At 37.8% G+C, this 20,608-nt stretch overlaps 4 protein-coding genes across 4 annotated transcripts; 3 read left to right on the forward strand and 1 right to left on the reverse strand.

Moving 5' to 3' along the window:
• LOC109845931 lies at positions 257-963 on the forward strand. Its single transcript, XM_020415168.1, has 4 exons — positions 257-295; positions 381-704; positions 801-904; positions 955-963. The coding sequence occupies exons 2-4, from the start codon at positions 482-484 to the stop codon at positions 961-963; spliced, it is 336 nt and encodes a 111-aa protein (XP_020270757.1). The 5' UTR covers positions 257-295; positions 381-481.
• Positions 908-3,094, forward strand: LOC109845932. Its single transcript, XM_020415170.1, has 6 exons — positions 908-1,034; positions 1,131-1,340; positions 1,413-1,517; positions 1,600-1,698; positions 1,788-2,195; positions 2,997-3,094. The coding sequence occupies exons 1-6, from the start codon at positions 1,005-1,007 to the stop codon at positions 3,057-3,059; spliced, it is 915 nt and encodes a 304-aa protein (XP_020270759.1). The 5' UTR covers positions 908-1,004; the 3' UTR covers positions 3,060-3,094.
• On the reverse strand, positions 5,829-8,253 carry LOC109845398 (methylmalonyl-CoA epimerase, mitochondrial-like). Its single transcript, XM_020414654.1, has 3 exons — positions 7,929-8,253; positions 7,734-7,839; positions 5,829-6,359 (listed from the first exon to the last, which is right to left on the reverse strand). The coding sequence occupies exons 1-3, from the start codon at positions 8,081-8,083 to the stop codon at positions 6,042-6,044; spliced, it is 579 nt and encodes a 192-aa protein (XP_020270243.1). The 5' UTR covers positions 8,084-8,253; the 3' UTR covers positions 5,829-6,041.
• Positions 10,008-16,498, forward strand: LOC109845933. The gene is made up of 3 exons (XM_020415171.1): positions 10,008-10,390; positions 15,284-15,741; positions 16,424-16,498. The coding sequence occupies exons 1-3, from the start codon at positions 10,099-10,101 to the stop codon at positions 16,496-16,498; spliced, it is 825 nt and encodes a 274-aa protein (XP_020270760.1). The 5' UTR covers positions 10,008-10,098.

The following is a 20,608-nucleotide window of genomic DNA, read 5'->3' on the forward strand; positions in this document are numbered from 1 at the left end:
TTATATTATCTGTTTGACTGGTTATCATGTATCAGTTTTTGTCATGTATTATAGTATTGTCTTTATATTATCTGTTTGACTGGTTATCATGTATCAGTTTGTGTCATGTATTATAGTATTGCCTTTATATTATCTGTTTGACTGGTTATCATGTATCAGTTTTTGTCATGTATTATAGTTTTGTTGGGTACTCATTATGTTTTCAAAGTATAGATGACAAAAGGATTACGTAAGAGAGCGCTTGAGAGACTTATTGGTAGACATTCTGGAGGCGACGCACATGGCTCTACGTCAGGTATTTTTATTTATTTATTATATCTGTACATTTCTATAAACTATTAATACGAGCCTAACATTATTTTTTCACATTTCCTACGCAGGCCGCATCGCTGCTACACATGACGGGCCGCCACAGGACACAGGACGAGGAGATGCTCCACCTGATGCGGAGACACTCGTTGATCCTGCCCAGCATGCAGAGATGCCGCCGTCGCCTCCTCAGGCTGCAGATGTATTGGAGGAGCGCCGATATGAGCCATATAGCGCAGCTGTAGAAGCTGCGCCACTACCGCCGGATTCTATTCCGGATCAGCGAGCCCACGACCCGGCCAAGGTGAAGGAGGATTGGGATGCTTATCATGATTTGCGACTTATCGCACAGCAGAGGTATGAACAAGCAAGGCGTAGATGCCTCGAATTGAAAGGTGTGTATAGATTTTTATAGTTTATATGTTAATATTTTAATTTGTATTATCGATATTGATTGATTTATATTTCGCCTGAATTTCATTTTTTCGTAGGTACCGAGCGACCTACTAGGCGCGGCCGCAGTAGTACCAAGCCACAGAACCTCGTCCCAGATATTCGTCGGAGGGCCGTGATCCGATGGGAGAACGGCGTGCCTGTCGGGCCATTTGCTAACTCTTTCAACAATTTCCTCGCCGCTTTAGCCAGGAGACATGATTTCTTCAACATATATTTGACGTGGAAGTCGCAGCGGATTGATGCGCTGGTGGCTTGTTGGCGATATATATGTGTGAGTCATTTATTTTAATTCTCATAATTATTAGTCATTTTATTATTTTGTTTAACACACTGATTTGTATCTCTTTTTTCATTGTATGCTGAAGCGATTTTTCTTTCTTGACGATTACGCTTGTGCCTGGACTTACTGCTTCACGCAAATCAATCTATCGTTCAAGAGGTGGCGGTCAGAGCTGAAGAAAAAATATTTTACTCAAAGAACAGAAGATTGGGAGCGTTACTGGCATCTTGACGAGCGCGCCGATGGAGTTGATTTTTTTGCACTTTGCGATTATTGGGACACGGCCGAAGCTCAGGTATTATTGAAGTATATATCTTCGTTTATTGTTTGAAATTCTATATTATATCTGTTTAACATTCTTTTGCAGGAACAAGCTGAAATAGCAAGGAGGAACCGCAATGCGCCCCGCAGTTACGAGCATCACGGGGGCTCCAGGTCCTTCAGCCAGCATTATCATCAATTGGCGCTTGAGGTATATAATATATTAGCTCTTAGGTTATCAATTTGAGTATAATTTATGTGTTATGAGTTAATGATATATGTGAATAAAATAGGGAAGGGGAGAACTCGGGCATTTTGCAGATCGTATTCTGACTGGTTGGAGTCCAAATTACGCCGATGAAGTGAAGAAAGCGCAGAACCGGGATCTGGCTGTAAGTAGCAGTTAATTTGTATATTTAATTTTTATAACAATGCATTTTAAATGTGTTAGAATTGACCGGGTTGTTTTGGTATATCGTAGGAGAAATTACATGCTAAGGTGCAGGAGCAATTATCACAGACTCAGGTCGATTCTAACACTCCGACCCGATTAAGTAGAGAGGAGGAGGATAGCATCATCGAGACGGTCATTGGACCGAGTAGGAAGAACAGATACAGGTGGAGAGGATCCGAGCATCGGCCGTACGAGTCCAGTAGCACCTACGAGTCTGCAGCTCCACCAGGATGCAGTTCTTCTCAAGACCCGACTATGGAGCAGCGGATGAAAGCGATGGAAGATTGGCAGTCGCGTCGGGAGTCGGAGCTACTCCAGATGGCGGAGGAAGAACGGAGGCGCCGGGAGCAGAGGGAGCTGGAATTCACCCAGTTCATATCGACTCTGCCTTCTGATGCTCAGGAGGCATATAGGAGACGGTTTTTGGCGGATCAGGTAATATATATATATATGTATATTTCTTTTTTAATTAAATGAATTAAATATAAAATTCTTACTTAGTTACGAGTATGCCATGTGACTAAATGATATCACACAAACTGTTACACACAAACTATATCTCTCTCCGAAACACAACTAAAATTATATACTTAATGTTTTTATGTGATGGTGGTGTTGATGGTGCGTGCATGCGTAGCGATGGTTGTATTGGATAGTGAGTTGGTTAGTTAGTTGTTATTTTGTTTTGTTGTGGGGCGTTCGTGTGTAGGGTCGTTGGTTATGTTGTTGGTTGGTGGGTGTTTTCGTCGTGGTGGTGGTGGTGGTGGTGATGATGATGGAGGGGGAGGGGGTGGGGGGTAGGAGTTTGGTTGGTTCGTGGGTGGGGGATTGTTATTGTAGTGGTGGTGGTGTTGTTATTGTTGTGTTGTGGTGTTGCATGTGTTGTATTGTCGTGATCGTTATGTGCGTGCTTGATGTTGGGTTTGGTCGTGGTGGGGGAGGGGGAAGTGTGGGGATTGGGTTGAGCTGGGTACTCGTGCGTGCGTGTGTGCGTGTCGGCGGAGATAGGTACGGGTGCGTGCGTTGTTAAAAACATGTGCGTGCTTGCGTATAATACATAAATATATGCCATGATACTCTCTCTGAATCATATAACATGTAAGAATATGCCATGATACTCTATTATTGCTATACTTGCATGTTATGCCTTGTTGTTTTACAATTTGTTACTTTACTGTAAAATTCAGTATTTGATGATGTACGTATTGCTTTATAACGTTTTATTTATTTTTTTAGGCTGGGACTTCTCGACAAGGTGGAGTTGGTGATGAGGATGAGGATGATGATGATCGGGACTGAGTTTATTTGTTTTAACATTAAAAACAATGGGTGTGCTGTATAAATAACATTTCTAATGTTGGGATATTTATTATGTTTTTAGTGAAATAATTGTTATATATACGTGAAATATGTGTTATATGTGCTTGTGTTTGGTAAATTTATTATACAGGTTATTGTTGTGAAATATATTGTACAGGAATTTCTTATTTTCAAAAAAAAATTTAAAAAAATTCAGATTATTTTTAGCGACGGATTTTCCGTCGCTAAAAGCTCTTTTAGCGACGGAAAACTGACACGCCAGATGTGCACTAAACAACTTTTAGCAACGGATTTTCCGTCGCCAATAATTATTGGTGACGGAAAATTATATAGCGACGGTTTTTCCGTCGCTATATATCCGTCGCCAAAAGTTTATTTTGGCGACGGAAAATCCGTCGCCAAAAATTAATAATTTGGCGACGAATTTTCCGTCGCTATATATCCGTCGCTATAAATTAGCGACGACAAATCCGTCGCTAAAAGTAGATTTACCTACCCTGACAATAGTGACGGAGTTTTAGCGACGGAATTTCTTTTTTTCCGTCGCTAAAACTTTTAGCGACGGATTTTGGACTTTTGGCGACGGATTTTTCCGTCGCCAATAGTCCCCTTTGCAGTAGTGATCCTTGCCGGTAGTCATCAAGGATGTCTGTAAACATCCTTGATGGCACGTCCGTCAAGGAAGGACATCCTTGACAGACAGCCGTTAGGGATGTTTGTAAACATCCTGACGGTAACACTGTCAAGGATGAACATTCTTGACGACGTTGTCGTCAAGGAAGTTTACAAACATCCCTGACGGCCAGGGATATTTAGCTCCTCAAGGGTGCATGTCCTTGACGGGATTTTTACTAACAGGGTATTGATAGCTACCCGTCAAGGATGCCCAAATTCTACTAGTGAGTTTAAAATGAATCGCGTATAATACCAGTTTATAGAAACAATTTATATATTGAAAGTAGCAATTTGGTAATTAAATATCAAAATGGCTTAAAAAGCAGTTAAGATGTTCAGTAGATTACTAAAAGATACAAAGAATATATGGTATATACATTAAAAAAGCAGAATCTACTTTTAGAAGTATCCTTATGTTGCTTCTAAGGGCACCCCCTTAAAACAAAAGTTATTTCAACAAGGGTGCCAAAAAAAATTCACAAAACGTTATTATATATTAACCTTTTCTCAGAAGGATAAATAGAAGCACCCTAAAAAAAATGCGACGCCGAGCTGGCCTTTAATTGTTTGATTAAAAGATCTAGCATTCGTGGTATTCTTAGAAATTTTATATATAGATATAGATATAATTGAAGATGAACCCTTAGATCAAAAGATCTAGCATTTGTGGTATTCTTAGAAATTTTATATATAGATATAAATTGAAGATGAAAGGTCAATTAATGCTCTAATCTATTGACATGCGGCATCTCGGGACCTTATTTTAGTGTATTTGATAAATGATAGGTTAAGGTGTTGATCTTAATTGCCCTCTTGTTTGTGGGCGGTTACGTCGTATGATTGATATTGTACGATTTCGTTTACATCGCATAGCTTGTTTACACGTGCTGCGATCTGACGATCAATTTTTCTTTAAAAAGAATGCCCATCGCGACATGATGCGCGGAGTCGGTGGCCTGCGCTTCATGATGATAAAGAGGCTTGAACCGTCTATTTCATTGGGTGCTACAGATATGCTTATTTCAAATTGAAAAACACTAGAGGCACACCCTTAGGCACACTCTCAGCCACACCCCCTCGTCTGCTACAGTACAGGCGGGACCCCAATAGATGAGTTTTTTTAAAAAAAAATTCCATTGTGGACTTCCTGAATTTGCTAGCAGGACAGAGGGGGTGTGGCTGAGAGTGTGTCCAAGGGTGTGCCTCTAGTGCCTCCCATATTATGAGTACACACAGTGATCCAGAAAAGAATTTTCAAAAGAATTTTCTTTTAGAGGATGAAGAAGGAGCTGTCATCAGTGTTTATTTATCTAAAATTAAAAAATATATATAATATTATAAAATTATAATATCAGGTAAAAATGTATCCAAAAAAGTTATAATCTCCAATACCCAGAATTTTTTTTAAGGACGGAGATCGAAGGAGCTACCCACGAGTGTTTATTTATCTAAAAGTAAAAAAATAATATTATAAAGTTATAATATCTGGTAAAAATGTATCCATAAAAAAATTATAATATCCTAAAAAAAGTTTTATAATATCCAGAATATTTTTTTAAGGATGAAGAAAGAGCTGTCCACAAGTGTTTATTTTTCTAAAAGTTAAAAAATATAATATTATAAAATTATAATATCCGGTGAAAATATATTTAATACACCTGTTAAATTATTATTTTTATTTTTATTTTTCAATAGACTAATTCAAATTGTTATCAATTTCATTAATTTTTCTAAATAGTTTGGATCTTATGGTGCAATTTTTAAAATTTAAAAGGGATGTAAAAAAAAGTATAATTTTACATGTAATTTTGTAAATGTAAATTGCAAATGTTAAGAGACATGTGCATCCCTGGCTAGCTAATAGATATGCCTGCCCCTGGATGCACAGAATTCAGATTCTCTCCACTATCTAAAAGGTAGTGGAGGGACCACTATATAATCACAACTATTGATTATCTAATTGGTGATTGTAATTTTTTCTTCGACTGCAAATTAAAAATGAGCGTAATACACGAGAGTATGGTGAGTGTTAGATTTAGATTGTATCATAACCTCCTATCAAGTAATCAACGATTAAGATTAAAAGTAGTGGTCTCTTTAGTACTTTATTGTAGTGGAGAGGATCCAAATACGTATGGACAAGCGCCACTACCGTCTCCACACCCACAAAACAATTGAAAAGTAACAAAAGTCTTCATCAGTACCCTTCACAGTACTCTTCTCTTATTCATCAACTATATAAGCCCATAATAAGACCATACAATCTCTTAATCTCTCTGCTACTAATCAAGCACAAGAGATGTGAGAATCCTCACTCACTATAATGGCTGGGCCCGAGTGGCACTGCACCGTCTTCCTGGCCTGGGACTGGGTTTGTCCCTGCTGCTGCTTAATGAGGCCCACTCTCTTGCACAGCCCGACTGGCTCCCCGACGCCGAGGGGGATCACCGGGAGGTTGTCGCAGTTGCAGATCTCGATCATGAACCCGTCGGGGTCGTGGAAGAAGAGCTGGTCGACGTAGACTCCTCCCTCCTCGACTCGTCGCTTGATGCACTCTATCTCCATCTCCTTCAGCTTCTTTTCTACCGACGCCATGCTATCGCACTGGATCGTACGAAGATGATGATAAAAAATTTCAGATGTAATATTTAGGAGGAATCACACCAACAACATCTAGTAAATTAATAATTACGGATTAGTGGACAGTTGATGCACTAGAGAGATTTCTAATGTGGGAACATGAAACTGAGTCCACAGTACGCCAACAAAACATTTGGGTCTTAGACCTCATTTTCTCTACCTGATTTATGGTTTACGTATACTAGTGTGCACCACGTGCAAAACACAGCCCCCTATTTTTTTAAGCACCCCATTTTAAACTTGTCTTCCTCTAAGTTTTAACACATTTAATTTAATCATTGTGCGCTTAAAATTAGAAATCATACGTACTCCTATATACTTAAAGAATGATCAAAGTTTTAATACAACCGATTTAGAAATCATATCTACTCCTCTATATATACTTGAGGAAGAATCCACGTTTTAATACGTTTAATTTGTTTTACTGTTTATAATACAGAAATCACTATAGGATGAATATTAGCTTCAAGCATAGAGGCTTAGGCCCGATTCACCGTTTGTACTATAGTTTTTTAGTGTAACACGAACAGTAATATCGAGTGCGGGTGTAAGATCTTGTTACTGTTCATACTACAGTAATTCACTGTAACAATTACTGTAGTATATATGAACAGTGACCCCTTGGATCTTACTAATCCTACTATAAGTATAGAAGAGATGCCCGGATAATCCTGAGACCGCTAACTAAGATTATTGATCATGCGGGTTATCCCCGGATCATCCGTATAATTAATGCATACCCGGATACCCCTGACGTAATTGTTATTAAAAGATAAATGATGAGGTACTGGATCGGTGTGAGAAATGCAAATAAAACAGGACTCTTCAAGAATCCCAGTCACTGTAGATGTTTGTTTGTTTGCTACTCTTACAAGATTATGTTCATGCACGTACATGGCGCATATGAGCAAGGTTTCTTCATTCGTGGTCCCCATCATGACGGCTGAAAGCGACTAAAAACCAAAAATTTAGGAATCTCCGTCATTAATCAATATTAATCCGAGGTGTGTTGATGCCATGAGAATGGTTAGGTCCAAAATTCATAAAGAAGAACTGTAGCACGCAACCCAAGAGAAAGCAAGTGAAATCTTCAAAACCGTCCCGATATTGATTTCTTTTGAAAACGATTCGCTTTGATAAGATTTGGGCTCTCTATACCACTCATTGAAGCTAGCGGACACAGGAAATAATCGATCCAAATTTAAGTACGAGCACTAAATAAATAGCAAGAAATTGAAAAATGGTCCCCCTAGGAAACCTAACAGGTATTTTTTGAGGTGAAAATTGGTGAAAACTAGCAAGTATTGGAATTTTGAGAATGAAATCCTACAATAATACCTGAAAGGAGATGTGATTATCCTTGGGATTAATCTCGGTCTTCTTCGTCATGCCCTCGGGGTCATCTGATTGCAGCAAATGTATGCCAATTCCATAATTAAACAACCTTATGATACACAAAAACCACCAGTTAGAAACAAAACCAACAGAAAAAACTCATGGTAAATTTCTCAAACAAGCAAATATGTAGCGTACCATGCGCCATCAAAATCGAAGGACCCGGGCCTCCTCACGGGAACAAAACCAAGAACATTCTGATAGAAATCAAGCGATTTCTCGATGGACCTGCAGACTAGAGAGATGTGATTCAGCGAAGTGAGCGGCAAAACTCCACCTCTCGAGTCCAACATCTTCTTCTCTTCCTCCTTGGATTGAATTTCTTCTTCCTTTTTAATTTTACCTGAAATTTTTGTTCTTCAACTTGACTCCTCGCAATTTAAATAAGAACGTACAATGAAAATGCAAATTAATGAGAGGAAGGCGAGTGATTCACGGCAGGCCTAAAAAATCAAAGAGTGGCTAGAATGGATGCAGAACGAGGAAGAGCTTGCTCTCCCCATTTATAGGTCGCAATTTTTTTGGGGCTGGTGCCACGTGGCACGCCATGCACACGTGTAGGATAGGCATGCCATTGTTGCACACCTGGATACACGTCAGCTTTCTAGAATTTTCTATGGAGTGATGTGGACTGTCGGCGCGGACGGCAAGTCTGACGCACACGTGTACGATAGGCATGAAGGAGCTTCTCCTGATCAACTTGGTACTTGTTGGTGTGATTGAAGTAAAAATTGTGTGTGTGTGTTTTTTTTTTTTTACTATGGTGGTTAGTACGTAAGTTATCGGCGTTATCATGATACTCATTTAGATATTATAACTCAGTTATTAACATTTTTCATTCACATATATCACTGAAATGCGTCTCCCTTTAGAAAATAATAGATAGTGGGATCCAGTTTAAGCTCACTGTTTTATGTGAGTCGATCATACGCAGACTTTAATTAATTAACTGGCAAGGTCATTTTCAACTTTTGGGCCCCTTTATGTTCTACTTTGGAGAGCAAATTTTTATAATGAGATCTTTATCGTTTTATATATATTTTTTGAGTCGTTCACCTCCTCTAGACTCCAAAATTTTGCTGATTAGACTTGTAGAATAATGATCTTGCTGGCACTTAGTGTGACATGTAGCTTGTTTCTTTTTAAGTATGTATATTATCATACATAAGGTTGTTCGTACCTTTCATGTTTGCCGCTGTTTAAAGAAACCATTATTTGGATATATATGCATGGTTGAACCAATTGATTTTGCAGAAGTGCTTCAACTTGCACAAGTAGAGATTTAATCTATATTGATTAATGATGGTGGGGTTTAGGCACTGTTTGGCAACAAGAGATTGTGTCTTATCTAAGAGATTGTGTCTTATTGACTTGGTCAATAAGCTAGTAGAGATGTTTGGTGACAAAAAATAGGAGGAGATTATTTTGAAGATTGTGTCTTTTGCAAATAGCTTTTGGAAAGCTACATCAAGTAGCGTTTGTCTTTGGGAAGGAGCTGCTAATCTTTTTTTCTTCCGTTTTGCCCCTAATAATTCTAATTTTATATCAATAATATTACATGTACTTTTTAGTCATTTAACAAATTTAAGCTAGTTATATAGCTACTTTTGCCAAATAACTCTAGTCAATCAGCTAGCTACACAGCTATCAGTTTTCAGCTATAATTTCATAGCTTTCAGCTAGCTTAACAGCTTTCAGCTATAATCTCGCAGCTTTCAGCTTGTTTTGCCAAACATAGCCTTAATCTATGTATAGGAAATCAACTTATATATGTATTTTTAATCCTGTATATACTATTTATTTTCACAACCGCTTTATATATAATATTTAAATAGTTATATTTATTTGTAAGATGATTATAACATTTTTCATTTAGTGCAAATCATAATCATTCACTGAAAGGCAGACAATTGTGATAGTTAAGATCCCAACTGATCTTAAGGCACATCAACACCAACTTAAATTATAATCGCTACAGCTGCATTAAACTTCGTTTGAGGTCTTCTGGCTTGAGCCTCATCTTAAAAAAAATGCAATTGTCTTGTTAGTTGTAACTATTATTGATGTTATGCCTTAGCAAGAAGCGTATGATAAACCGTGTTAATAAGTTGAAGTAGTGCCTTCATTGGCACTTAGTGTGACATGTAGTTTGTTCCTCACTCGCCACAAACTCCAAAACCCTTACTTTTTTGTTCCTCACTCGCCACAAACTCCAAAAACTGAAATGTGATAGGAAATTTTTTGGCAGTCTCCTGGCGCAAGTTAGCAAGCGATTTGTTTGCTAACGTGCACCCCCGCCTAGTTTCCAATGGTGCGAAGGAGCAAGAATAGCGGGAAAAAGCTTCTTAGCTTTGGATTGGGATCTTCAAACTTGAATCAACTTGTTCTTGATGAGCAATCAGTTCATGGATCATCTGTTCTTGGATTGGCTGAAGATGATGAAGACGATGGATTTGATTCACTCATGGGATCAACTGGACCTAAGGGAGGTACGAAATCTAAATCTATGGAGGATATACTGAAATCTTCTTCTTCCTCGAAGGATCAAATTCTTGAAGTGATTGATACTCCGAAGATTGGTGTTCAAGCTCGTCTCCTATGTAAGTCTTCTTCTTCTTGTAATGGTGGAAGTTCTTCGAGAGTTTCTTGGGCGGGTGATTTAGAATTGGGGATTAATTCCTCTAATCTTTCTTCTTCAAGAACTGCTCATGTGATTGACAATTTCTCTTTGAAACCTAATCTTTCATCTTCAAGAATGGCTCATGAGATTGAAAGTTTCTCTTTGAATCAAAAAAAAAATATCTGAAGATGTCACTATCCCATTGATTAATAACGGGGGGTTTCAGACTCAGGAAGAACCTAGCAGTTTTGTTTCTTCTATTCAAGAGGCTAATTCTTTGCAAGGAATCAATCAGAGTAGTAAAAGCTGGATTAGTCTATTTTCGGATAATAGGAAACCTGGTTATGGCTTATCTCTTGATTATGTGCCTTCTGATGCTAAGGATTCAGTCTCTTTTGATGAAGTTGAATGGCAAGATGGAGCTTTGTTATAGTTGTAGGCTATCTAAAAATCACAATAGATAGCTGATTCCCCATCAAACACCGATGATGGAAGTTACAATCTGACGACTTCCAGAATGCTACAATTTGAAGACTTTCACGTAGATCGATGAAGGTTACAATCTGACGATCTTCACAACAACTCATGAAAGCTCTAATCAACAACCTTTACAATCAACATCGGGAGTTACAATCTGACGATTCTCACATATCAAAGAGCTAAAGCAAAGATTACAAAACGACGATCTTTACAACGCTCTGACAAAAAGAGACTACAAATCGACGATCTCTTCAATCCAAGACGCAAGACTCATCCCTGCATCCCAGAGGTGAAGCATAAGTGGTCTCATTCCAGAGTCAAAGCTATGCAAACATAGCTCCTAAATGCTGCAAACACAGCTTCCATTCACTGCCAAACGCAACTCCTAAATGCTGCAAAACACAGCTTCCAACCGCTGCCCAACGCAGCTTCCAACTGCTACCAACGCAGCTTCCAACTGCTACCAAACGTAGCTTCTAACAGCTACCAATGCAGGTTCCATCTGTTGCCCAACGCAACTTGCAAACACTGTGTCCAAACGTAGATTTTATTCCAGAATGCAGGACCTGCATTTGACTCGTTCAAACACAAGTTGAACGGTTCCAGAAATCGTTTTCTCCCCATGATCTGAGAGATTTCCGCCCCCACTTAGGAGCGGATTAAGGGGGCGGTTACATCCCATTAGCCCCACAAAGGAGCGAATTAAGGGGACGGTTACACCCCTTAATCCCTTATAAATAACTAAGAAATCAGCTTAGTTCAGATCCTTCAGCTGAAGCTCAGATCCGGCTCCTTGGCAGCAAAGAAGAAATCATTGGCTTGTCGAACCAATTACGGTTAAGATCAATCAACTTGTACAGAGTTTCCAACTTGCCACGCAAGTCCTCCACAACATCAAATCGTGGGGAGGAGATACAGTTCCAGTGAATTAAGATGTTCAGATCGTCAACGGAGAGCAAACTCAATGCGAGCATTCGAGGGAGGCACTCCATCGCTACCGTGAAGAACCCAGAATTAAACAAAGGGGAGAATCTAGATCATTCTCCTCTCTTTTGTAATCGGAATTCAATTATAACTGAGATTAAAGGAATACAAATCAAGTTTCCTTCATTCTTTTTTACTTCAAATTTTTCCACAAACAATGGCAGTTCTCCCTTATTGGTCAAGTTTTAGGTCTTAATGTTAAATTTAAGGCTATGGAGAATTTTATTCAAAAAATTTGGATCCCTACTCCTGAAGTTTGTCTTCTTAAGACATGCCTATTCTTGTTCAAATTCAAGTCTAGGGAAGATATGAATGAGATTTTAGGCAAGGGGCCATGGTTCTTTGGCTCCAGACCCATGCTATTGAAACCATGGTCTCTTGGTGAGGATATTGGTAAAACTTCTGATTGCATTTATCCTTTATAGATTCAATTGCCTGAGCTGAGACTCAACCTATGGAACTCTAAAAGTATTAGCAAAATTGTGAGTGTGATAGGTAGACCTATTACTACTGATAAGCTCACGGAAAATTTGCAACGCCTTGCCTATGCTAGAGTTCTGATTGAGGTTAAGATGCCTTCTCATCTCCCTGATACTATTACCATTCAAGGTCCTAATGGTAAATCCTATAATCAAAAGATGATATATGAGTTTAAACCTGGATGGTGTGATTGGTGTAAATTTGTGGGACATGATACAACTTATTGTAAAAAGCATCCTTTGATACAAAGATGGCTTCCAAAGCAGAAAAATACTATTGGAAATAATGCTGTGCAGGTGCATGATCCACAGGCTGGTATGAATGAAGGGATAAATAAGAACCAGATTCCAGTTATAAGGAATGATGTTGAATCTGTGCAGCATGTTTCACAGGTTGAGCAGAGGGATTTTAATGTTGTTTCTGGTATGAAGGTTGATCAACTGAATACTGGTTACAAATTATGCCTAAATGGTGAAGCTTCCTCTCAAAATTCTGGAAATTATTGTGCTGAGTCTGTGCATGTTGTGCATGCTCAGAAACCAGAATCTGGAGCAAACAAGAGATCTGTGAATTCTGGTTACAAGTCTTCCTTAAATGATGAAGCTCCCTTTCAAAAAGCTGGAAACAACTGCTTTTCTGAGTCGGTGCACGTTGTGCATACTTAGATACCAAAATCTAGAGCAAGCAAGGGATCTCCTCTTGCTGAAAATCATTGGATTCAAATTCAGAGGAAAAATCAGAAGCAAAATGTTGTTACCCCAGTAAATAATTTTTTTTCTTATCTAGAGGATGAGGTTGAGGACATTAATCCCTCTACAATTGATAGAGGGGGAATGCACATATGAATTTTTCCTTTTGGAATGTTAGAGGCCTAAACAAGTCTCCTAAGCAGCACCTTTTAAAGCAGTTTGTATCTCAATATCATATCTCTTTTTTAGCTTTACTGGAAACAAAAATTAGTGACAGGAAAGTACCATATATTGTCAAGAAGATTGTAAAAAATTAGAATTGGTTTTCTAATGCTAGTAGAGATAAAAAGGCCAGAATTCTTATCCTATGGGATCCAAACATCCTGAATTTAAATTTTCAGCATTCCTCCACTCAACATGTATCATGTTCAGTTCAATCTCTGGATGGGAGATTTCAAAGTGTTATTTCTGCAGTTTATAGATCAAACCAAATGGAAGCAAGGAAGGTTTTATGGTCTGATTTACAACATGTGCATCAGTCTATTGGGAACAATCCTTGGCTCTTATGTGGTGATTTTAACTCTGTGATTAACAATGGTGAGAAGCTTGGGGGTTCAACTCTAACTGAGTCTGATTTCTTCGATTTCAGGGATTTCATTGATAAATGTCATCTCAATCATCTTAAATCTTCTGGTTGTTTCTTTACCTGGAACATCAAGCAAGATGCTTCATCCAAGATTTGGTGTAGGTTGGACAGAGCTTTGATTAATGATGAATAGATGAGCAACTATAATTCTAGTCAGGTAGAATTTCTCCTCCCTAGTTTTTCTGATCACTCTCCTGCCTTAGTGTCATTGTTTATAGAAAGTTTACAAGGCAAAAGACCATTCAAGTACTTTGATACGTGGACTAAACATGATAGTTTTTTACCTACTGTTGCTAGTACTTGGCAAACTAATATTCCAGGCTACAAAATTTTTTCTGTCTGTACTAAATTGAAATTGTTGAAAACCTCCCTCAAGGACCTAAACAAAAGGCTTTTCAGTAACATTAGTGAAAAAGTTCTGATTGCCAAACAAGATTTGGAGGAAACTCAAGCTAATCTTCAAATGCACCCTCTTTGTTCATCTCTAATTGGTAAGGAAAAAGATTGTATTGCTGAATACAATAAGTTATTGGACTGTGAAATGTCCTTTCTCCAACAAAAATCAAAAATAGCCTGGAATATCAAAGGTGACAGATGCTCCAGCATGTTGCATTCCATCATTAATATCAATAGGCATCACAACAAAGTTCTAGTTCTTTATGAATTACAAATGGTGAAGATATTGCTCAAGAATTTGTATCTTATTACAAGAATCTCATGGGAAGGGAGACTGCTACTTATGATCCTGATATTGCAGTAATTAAATCTGGTGTATGTTTGACAAACGCTCATGTCAGTTTGCTTTCAAAACCTGTTTCTAAAGAAGAGATCAGAAAAGTCATTTTCTCAATGCCAGAAAATAAGTCTCCAGGCCCTGATGGATATGGTATATCTTTCTTCAAAAAGTCCTGGTCAATTGTAGGTGATGAAGTCACTTCAGCCATCTTGGATTTCTTTAAAACTGGAAAGCTTTTGGGGGTGGTAAACTCTACCTCTATTACTCTTATACCCAAGGTTCAATGTCCAAAAACTCTATCTGATTTCAGACCAATCTCTTGCTGTAATAGTCTATATAAAATCATATAAAAAATCTTGGCTAATAGAGTGAAATCTGTTATGGGGTATTTGGTGAATGAGGCTCAGTGTGCATTTCTTAATGGTAGACAAATCACTAGCAATATATTGATGACTCATGAATTAGTCAAAGGCTATGGAAGAAAGCATATTTCTCCAAGAATCATGTTAAATATTGACATCAAAAAAGCCATTGATTCCATCAGTTGGAAATTTCTAGGGAAAATGCTTAAGGGACTGGGTTTTTCAGAATGTTTGATTGACAGGATCATGACATGTATCTCCAGCCCAACATTTTCTATCTCTTTAAATGGTACTCTCCATGGTTATTTCAGAGGTCAAAGAGGTTTGAGACAAGGAGACCCTCTCTCTCCTTATCTATTCATATTGGGCATAGAATATCTATCTAGAAGCTTGGACATGCTTAAGAAAGATAGGCTCTTTAAATACCATCCTATGTGCAAGAAACTCAAAATCACTCACCTTATTTTTGCTGATGACATGTTGCTGTTTTGTAAAGGTGATATTTACTCTATTCAAAAACTGCACCAGTGCATGGTCAATATCAGTGAAAATACAGGACTTGAAGCAAATCAGGATAAGTCTTCTGTTTTCTTTGGTGAAGTTGTTGTTGCTGATAAAAATCATATCATCAGTTGCCTTGGTTTCAAAGAGGGTACTTTACCAATCAAATATCTTGGTGTTCCTCTCATCAGTAAAAGACTATCTTATGCTGACTGTTTTCCTCTAATCGACAAAGTTACAAATCAGCTCCAGTTGTGGTTAAAACATAAGAATCTCTCCTATGTTGGTAGGCTACAAGTTATAAAGAGTGTGGTTTTGGGTGTTCAAGTATTCTGGACTTCTAACTACATTCTACCAGTTCAAGTCACCAGTAAGATAGATGAACTGTGCAGGATTTTTTTGTGGGGCAAATCAAATGAGTCTGCTAAAACTCCTTTAGTAGCTTGGGATAAGGTATGCATGGGGAAAAGGCAAGGAGGATTGATGTATACTCTACTTCTTCTTGGAACCTGGCAGCTGTCTTAAAAATCCTATGGCACATTCACATTAACAAGGATTCACTATGGATCAAATTGGTGCATAGAATGTATCTGAAACACAGTGATATTTGGCATGTATCAATTAGAAAAGGAGACTCTTGGAATTGGAAACAAATGTTGAAACAAAGAAATAAAGCAATTCAAATTTGTGGAAGTTTACAGGGCCTGTTGCATCTTCTGCAGAACTGTTCCAGTAATACAAAAATCTAGGTTTCAGCTCTATATCATGCTCTCTCCACTCATGTTCATAGAGTATCTTGGTTCAATACTATTTGGGAGAATATGTGCTATCCTAAACACTCTTTCATTGGTTGGTTAGCTGTCCATAACAGATTACTCACTCAAGATAGACTGTTGATTAGAGGGATAATCAATGAAAACAAATGTTGTTTCTGTTTAGGCAGAGAATGTCGCAATCATCTATTTTTTGATTGTAGCTTCACAGGAGAAGTGTGGAACTCTATAATGAGCTGGTTGCAATTTAATTGGAGGTCTTGTGACTGGAGACTTCTTCTTGATCGGTATTGCACAACGGTGAGAGGTAAAGGATTCAAACAGAGAATAAGAAGAATGGCTTTCCTGGTATCTATTTACAGGATTTGGATAGAGAGAAATACAAGGATTTTTCAGGAAAAATGCAAGAGTTTGGATCTTCTAGTAAAGGATATTAAGATTGATATTCTGTCTACTAATCTCAACTTGCCTATAGCTGATTCCAATAGAGTGGTTACTCTCTTTGTAGTATCCTATATGTAAATTTTTTTTTTCTTTTAGATCCTTGTTTCAGTTTGTTATCTCATTAAATTGTAAATGAGATCTTGATGTACATATAACTCTCTATTTGGTGAATGAATAAAATCTCTTCATTGATCAAAAAAAGAAGCATATGATAAAATTAAATAAAAAACTTTTAACTTCAAAATGTATAATCTGAAAATAGGATAATCTGTCTCACGACTAGAAAGCAAATACTACACCCCATTCTACTGATCCCTGCTAGTGCGTACACCTAAGGGTTAAAATCACAAGATTGGGAAATCTCAGTTTATGTTTTCAAGCTCAAGACCAAATATATAAATGTACGAAAGATTTTTTTTTTTTAGATAGTCAATGTGGGACTATCACTACAATGAAAGTTTAAAATTATGATATATTTTTTATCTCCACATGACACATTTTTGTGTCGCACAGATAGAGCATGACACATTTTTGTGTCGCACAGATAGAGCATGACACATACCAAAAGTGTGGTTAGAGTATGTGTAGAGAGCGTCTTTCTACACATATAAAAAATATGTCACCAACCTCACGACATATATATATCGCGAGTGGTGACACATAATTGTGTCACAAAACTTGTGACACATATATATATGTGTCAAGGGTGATGACACATATATGTGTCTAGACCATAAAAAAATAAGGAAGGTCATTATTCATTACTTTTAACTTCCCAGTAGGAAACCCATCCTAGAATTACTCTCGTCAAAACTCACTTAACTATAGAGTTTTGTTTTAACTTATACACTATCATAAACGTTTAATCATTATCATAACTAAAATATAAAATTTATTGATTAAGCATATTAATAGATCCTCTCATAATCCATGTTGGACTATTAGCCTTTTTCATTTATATTTAATTATATACTTAATAACACAAATATGTGTCATGATTCGCTTCACTTTTCATGTGTCATTATTTTTTAATCATTTGCAAATAAAATGATACTTTTATATGTGTCATAGAATAAATGTGGACACATACAACTTTTGTTGTAGTGTATACTAAGATTGGATACAATAGCATTACATATACTTCAATACACAGAAAGAACCATACACCATATACATTGACATCATTGTTCTCCAAATCCATCCCGGCCCCACACCCCCCACCCCCCACAACCCAAACACACACACACACACACGCATACACACATGAATAAAACGAAAATGTCATTTGGCACGCAAGATGGGCGCGCAACCCATCTCGCGTGCCACAACAGGGAGGTGGGACCCCACAACTAGATGCATCCCCCTATTTGTGGCAAGCGAGATGGGCTGCGCGCTCATCTTGCATGTTAAATAGCAAGGTTCTGGAAAAAAAAAAGGTTGAAACCTGGAAAGTGTTCATTCCAGCAGAATTGGTCTACTGAGGCAAGATCAACTTTTAACCGTGCACGGAGCATCTTAAGTGCTGCCTCCAGTTACCATCTAATGTGAGCTGGAGAGCACCTCAAAATTCTCATGATCGATCTCTCCAACCCACAATAACACTATCTCCTAATTAAAGCTACATTAATTCTATTTAATTTCTGATCAATGGTTATAAGGGAATTGATCAAATTGCAAACTTTAGGTAGTTAAAAATATATATGTGTGGTTGATGTTGAACTCTAATTTGAGAGATTTTTTTTCTATTGATGAAGCTGGCCAAGGTCGTTTTCATCCTTTTGTAGTTAAAATGGCGCGATAAGATTGGGAAAACAATCAGTTCTTTTTTTGTTTTTCACTAAATTGGTGATGAGAGGGATGCATTGTGGTCAGGAACAAAAAGCCAATTCAAAAGCTCAGATTATTTTATGTAGTTGGAGTCTTAGACGGTTGAAATTAAGTCCAATATAAGTGTATGGATATATTTTTTTTAAGAAGCGGATAAAGTTGTTTTAATTATTTCAATGTAATTGACGGTAATTTATGCTAATGTGTACGTGGCTCCATGGCAACGGCTGCGGTTGCTGCGTGATACACGCGCGTTTACGCTGAATACATCCCATTAATTAGCGAGACATCAACCCACCATGGCAGAACGCGCAGGCCCCCATCTCCATGTGTATCACGTTAGCAAGTGTACGTGTGAACGCAAATTTTAGTGGAAATTAGTATTGACATGCATGCGTAATTTTTCATCCGCTCATGAGTAGAGGTGGTACGTTAATGTATTGATTAAATATCACTAGGATTTTTTTTTTTTAGCTAGCTTCTAACTTTTTTGTATAGATTTAATTTGCTCATCATTTCACTCAAAAGAAAATATCACTTGGAGTTTCACTAAGTTACTGATATGATAGTGTCACACAACCATTGTCGTGTCAGCAAAATTTAACAAACACCACTGAGCAAAGAACTTTTGGCGACGGACAAATCCATCGCGAAAGACTAAAATTCCGTTGCTAAAAGTTATAGCGATAGAAAAAAAAAAGAATTTCGTCGCCAAATTACCATCTGTGCATTGAGGGTCCCTAATTGAACTTTTGGCGACGGAATTCCCGTCGCTAAAGTTCAGCGACATAAAATTGACGACAGATTTTCCGTCGCTCTATTTAAAATAAAAAAAAGAAAACGACATATGCGGACGGGGTATTAGCGACGGAACATATAGCGACGGCATTGGCCGTCACTATTACGTATTTAGCGACGACAATTCCGTCGCTAATTGTCAAAGCAAAAATTTTCCAGTATCCGTTAATTTACCGTCTCTAAAAGCATTATAGCGACGGAAAATTCGTCGCCAAAATGAAAAACAGTTTTTTCTGTGTCTGTTTTTCATCGTTAAAAAGGTATTTAGCGATGGCTTATCCGTCACTAAAAGTGACCAATATTTTTTTTAAAATAATTTAAAATTTGAAAAAACCCTGTACAATAGCATAATAAATTTAAAACTCTGTTCAATCAGCAATATAATATTCATTCTCACGCATATATAACACATACATTTCAATAAAAATAAATAAAAATATCCCGACATAATACATATTGTTTATACAACACATCCATTATTTTCAAAGTTAAATTAATACAAATCATTCCTCGCCATCATCCTCATCACCAGCTCCACCATGACTACCCCGACTCCACCTTGTCTAGAAGTCCCGATCTGCAAATATAAATCAAACGTTAACAAGAGTTATAGAGCTATACATCACAAAAAATTGAATTTTGCAGTAAAATAACAAATTATAAAACAACATAGCATGACATGCAAGTTTAGCAATATGAGAGAGTATCATGGCATATTCTTATGTATTATATGTTTTAGAGAGAGTATCATGGCATATTATTATGTATTATACGCACGCACGCACGCACAATTCTCTCACCACGTATGCACGCACACTAACCCCACCAACAATTCTCTCATCACGTACGCACGCACCATCAGCACCACCATCAACACGCACGCACGCATGCATAATTCTCTCACCACGCACGCACCCTAACCCCACCCACAATTCTCTCACCACGTACGCATGCACCATCAACACCGCCATTAACACGCACGCACACACGCACGCATGCACAATTCTCTCACCACGCATGCACCCTAACCTCACCCACAATTCTCTCACCACGCACGCACGCACCATCACATAAAAATATTATAAGTATATATTTTTGGCTTTGTGTTAGTGTTAGGGTTAGGGTGTCTGTGTAACAATTTGTATCGGTGTGTATGATATCATTTAGTCATGAAGAAAATTTTAATTCATAACTAAGTAAGAATCATATATATATATATATACATAAACCGTCTACTATATGCCTCCTGAGGCAGAATCAATATGAACTGCGAGAACTCCAATTTCCTCTGCTCCCGACGCCTCCGTTCTTCCTCCGCCATCCACGGATATGTTGTTTGCTATGACTTCCAATCTTCAATAGCTTTCATCCGCTTCTCCACCATCGACTCTTGATATGAACTGCTTCCTGGTGGTGCTGCAAACTCATAGGTGCTACTAGACTCGTGCGGCCGATGCTCGGATCCTCTCCATCAGTAT

This window comes from Asparagus officinalis, chromosome 6, assembly GCF_001876935.1.
Source record: "Asparagus officinalis chromosome 6, Aspof.V1, whole genome shotgun sequence".
Lineage (NCBI taxonomy): Eukaryota > Viridiplantae > Streptophyta > Magnoliopsida > Asparagales > Asparagaceae > Asparagus > Asparagus officinalis.

Excerpts from the sequence above, each read along its gene's own strand:
- LOC109845931 (XM_020415168.1), top strand. The coding sequence starts at position 482 with ATGCCGCCGTCGCCTCCTCAGGCTGCAGATGTATTGGAGGAGCGCCGA. Across the intron at positions 705-800 it reads TAGATGCCTCGAATTGAAAG|GTACCGAGCGACCTACTAGG; the intron begins GTGTGTATAGAT and ends ATTTTTTCGTAG.
- LOC109845398 (XM_020414654.1), bottom strand. The coding sequence starts at position 8,083 with ATGTTGGACTCGAGAGGTGGAGTTTTGCCGCTCACTTCGCTGAATCAC. Across the intron at positions 7,840-7,928 it reads TTCGATTTTGATGGCGCATG|GTTGTTTAATTATGGAATTG; the intron begins GTACGCTACATA and ends GTGTATCATAAG. Across the intron at positions 6,360-7,733 it reads ATAATCACATCTCCTTTCAG|TGCGATAGCATGGCGTCGGT; the intron begins GTATTATTGTAG and ends CGTACGATCCAG.
- LOC109845932 (XM_020415170.1), top strand. The coding sequence starts at position 1,005 with ATGCGCTGGTGGCTTGTTGGCGATATATAT. Across the intron at positions 1,035-1,130 it reads GGCTTGTTGGCGATATATAT|CGATTTTTCTTTCTTGACGA; the intron begins GTGTGAGTCATT and ends TGTATGCTGAAG. Across the intron at positions 2,196-2,996 it reads GACGGTTTTTGGCGGATCAG|GCTGGGACTTCTCGACAAGG; the intron begins GTAATATATATA and ends TTATTTTTTTAG.
- LOC109845933 (XM_020415171.1), top strand. The coding sequence starts at position 10,099 with ATGGTGCGAAGGAGCAAGAATAGCGGGAAAAAGCTTCTTAGCTTTGGA. Across the intron at positions 10,391-15,283 it reads TGTTCAAGCTCGTCTCCTAT|GTGATATTTACTCTATTCAA; the intron begins GTAAGTCTTCTT and ends TGTTTTGTAAAG. Across the intron at positions 15,742-16,423 it reads CTTTAGTAGCTTGGGATAAG|GATTTGGATAGAGAGAAATA; the intron begins GTATGCATGGGG and ends ATCTATTTACAG.